The 3128-nt window shown below is 40.5% G+C and overlaps 1 protein-coding gene across 1 annotated transcript in view; it reads left to right on the top strand.

The window, feature by feature from the left end:
* The window catches only part of LOC102678329, a 2600-nt gene extending 1215 nt beyond the window's left edge, over positions 1 to 1385 (top strand). The window contains exons 2-3 of the mRNA XM_006608009.2: positions 206 to 430; positions 1117 to 1385. Of these exons, the coding sequence (XP_006608072.1) occupies positions 206 to 430; positions 1117 to 1314 (423 nt within the window). The 3' untranslated portion in view covers positions 1315 to 1385. The remainder of the gene's footprint in view (positions 1 to 205; positions 431 to 1116) is intronic.
* The last annotated feature ends 1743 nt before the right edge of the window (positions 1386 to 3128 follow it).

Raw genomic sequence — 3128 nt, 5'->3', positions numbered from 1 at the left:
GACATATATATATATATATATATATACATATATATATGCTTCTTCGAATTTTTAGAATTCGCAGCGATATCCTGCAGGTATCCATCCGTCTCTCGATTCCGAATGTAAATATAAACGTAGCGTTTGTTCTTAAAAATCGTCAAATATTGATATTCTTCCGAGTCACGTACGCAAACTCTGTCCAACCTGTGTTTCGTACGTGTAGGTGTGCGATTGCCAGCCCAAGAAGAGAAGGACATTCGGGCAAAGATTCTGCACCATCCTCCTCTTCTTTCTCAAGAGCAGCATCGCGGCTGGCCTCGTCTATTGGACGCGTTCCGAGGGTCTGTGGGGGAGCAGCGCCGAAGTCGAGGACCTGTATCGAAGGATAATGGCTACGATCTCACCTTCCAACGACTTCGAGGATTACTGCAGAGCGGAAAGAGAGGATGTAATTCCACCTATGATTTCTGTTAACGTAACCAAAGGCTGTCCCAAAATTCAAGGAATTTTTCACAGAAAGCATTACATTTGAAAATTATACATTTTTTTATTGATTCGTAAATAGCATATGGCATTTTGCAATTAAATGTAGTTGAATTTCGTCGATACTTTGGATGGCATAAACCTTAGACTTTAAAAAATTCCAAAGAAAAATGTCCAACGATTAAATCGCACGATCTGACCGGCCAAAATTACAGCAGGAAACATCAGCTATTGAATTGTTTCTCGAGCTGTATTTCATTGTTTTGTTGAAACCACATCCATAAATCTTGCGATTTAGACGGAAAAAATTGGATTATCATTAACCGTTGTTGCCTAACCAGCCGCATTTTCGAAGAAGAATGATGCCTAAAAACCAAACATTTGTTTCTCAACGATCACTCGTGGATTCTTCGAACGCGACAATTTCGTCGATTAACCGAGATCCATCAAGATGAAAACGAGCCTCGTGATTTTGTTCGAGAAATCTTTTTTCTCATTTTTGATAATCTGTCAGCTGTCTTTTTTTTTTTTTCGTTGGCAACACTTTACACGAATGGCGCAAAAGTTCAAATTTTGGGACACCCTTTAGTGCTTCCTTCCCCGTTCGATCGATTAAAAATATTATCACACGCGTACGTATGTTTTCTGCAGATCGAATTGCCCCGCTTCAATCAGATCAAGTACAAGTTGATAAAGAAGTACAATCAGGCCGTGTTCACCGTGATGAATTGTATCCTGAACGCGTCGACCGCACTGCGGAACCAGCTTCAAAGACTCATGGTTCCGGAATCGGACAAATCCGAGGAGGAGGAGGAAGATGCGGCAGAGGATACCAAGGAAAAAGCTTGACTGCTCGCCCTCATCGAAACACAAATCCTGTGCGTCCTATCGTTTGCACTCGTCTTGTAACTTTTTTTTTTAAGAAAAAAAAAAAAAAAAAAAAAAAAAAAATCCCAATGCACGAATAAATTTCTAAAAATAACTTTCCCCTCGTTGTTTTCTAAGATAGAGATAAGAGAGTAAAGGGGACTCGCCTCGGGAGAGACGATCGGATAGCGTTAGTTTCGTCGATAAGGATCGTTCCTCGAACGTTTCTTCTCGCGGACGTTAAGTAAGTTACGTGGAAATGCACCGTGCGATAACGCCATAGAGATTAAAATTCCGTTCACAGGCTGCTTCCATTTTTTTCTTTTTTTCCTTTTTATCTCTTTCCAGACAGTTGCATGTTCGAGCAAAATTTCAAGCTTTTCTCTACATTCTGTGTTATATACCATTCTCGCTACGTAGCAAGGAGTTTTACACTTTCAAGGTGAAAAAGTAATCCCCGAAAACGCGACTACCTACATCCAACCCTACTTCTTTTTAAAACGAAAGAAGGGATCAGGCGAGTCGCTAAATTCGATCTTATCGACTCCCTCCGTGATTCTCCAATTTCTCCCTCGATTCCCCCTCGTTGCAAGCTTTTAATATAAATTTCGGATTCACATTGGAATGGAGAGGAATCCCATACCTTCGAAACTCTACGTACGAAATTCGAAGGATCTCGATGTTGGCGATCGTCAAATTTATCGCGGATGTTAATCCTTTCAACCCTTTCGCCCTTACGATTTACGAAGATCAATGGTTGCTTCAAATCAGTTTCGCGTCCCTCCTCCAATTCTAAAGTCGAAATTAACGTAACATTATACGTTTTATAATACGGATGATTAATTTTCAACATTTCCCTCCCCTCCTTATCTTTTCATGGGGTTTAATCTACCCCATGTTCTAACCTTTGACGTCCCCGACGTGGAATGTTTCGAAACTTGTTTCAAGCAATCGATATCGTGGAAGAAATATCATGGAGAAGGGGAAAGAGAGAGAGAGAGAGAGAGGATTTGGCCAGCCCTCGGGGGGTAAGGGAGATTCAAAGCTCGATTCAGTTCGGACAGTTAAACAGTTTATTCAGATCGAAACTTTATGTAGTATATACATACGAGTTTAATAGACGATATGGAGTTCTGATATGAAATCACCCCCTCCCCCTATACAGTGAACTTAAAATACAATTCGATTTACATTTTAACTTCATCTGATTATGTACATGTATTCGTTAGTCTTTGGATTCTATATCGTATCCCTCTCTCACAGGCAGCGTTCTTCTTCTTCTTCTTCTTCTTCTTCTTTTTCTTAGCCAAGAATTCGATCATCATCGAAATTTGTCGAAATATTTGTTATAAAAAAGAGGAGTTTATATATATATATATATATGTATATATAGAAAAAGAAGAGAGTTCCGCAGAAGAAAACTCGAATCCCGTCTCGTCTCCCTGTTCGAGGGGAAACGAAACGTTGTCGAGCAAGACGATCGATTCTCGGCTTCTTATCACGCTGGAAAAAAAATTCGATCTCCCGGAATCACGACGTTTTCCGTTTTATATTTAGGCTAATGTTCATGGACGTGAAAAAAGCGTGATCCCGTCGATCGGCTCGTTTTTCACCCCTCCCCTCCCCTTAAAAATATCGCCTTAAATTTCACATCGACGGTCGATAAACTACGAGATACCTTTCGATAGAAAATTTGTCTATTCGTCGCCATGTTGCTCTTAATTAACAAAGATCGAGTTCGACGAGGAACGTTTTAGGAGGAAAATAACGAGCCGCCGACACGTCACTCGAGCGAG

This window comes from Apis dorsata, unplaced genomic scaffold (genome assembly GCF_000469605.1).
Source record: "Apis dorsata unplaced genomic scaffold, Apis dorsata 1.3 scaffold_28, whole genome shotgun sequence".
Classification (NCBI taxonomy): Eukaryota; Metazoa; Arthropoda; class Insecta; order Hymenoptera; family Apidae; genus Apis; species Apis dorsata.
The sequence above is the reverse complement of the archived record's forward strand: the minus strand, read 5'-3'. Positions and strand labels throughout refer to the sequence as shown.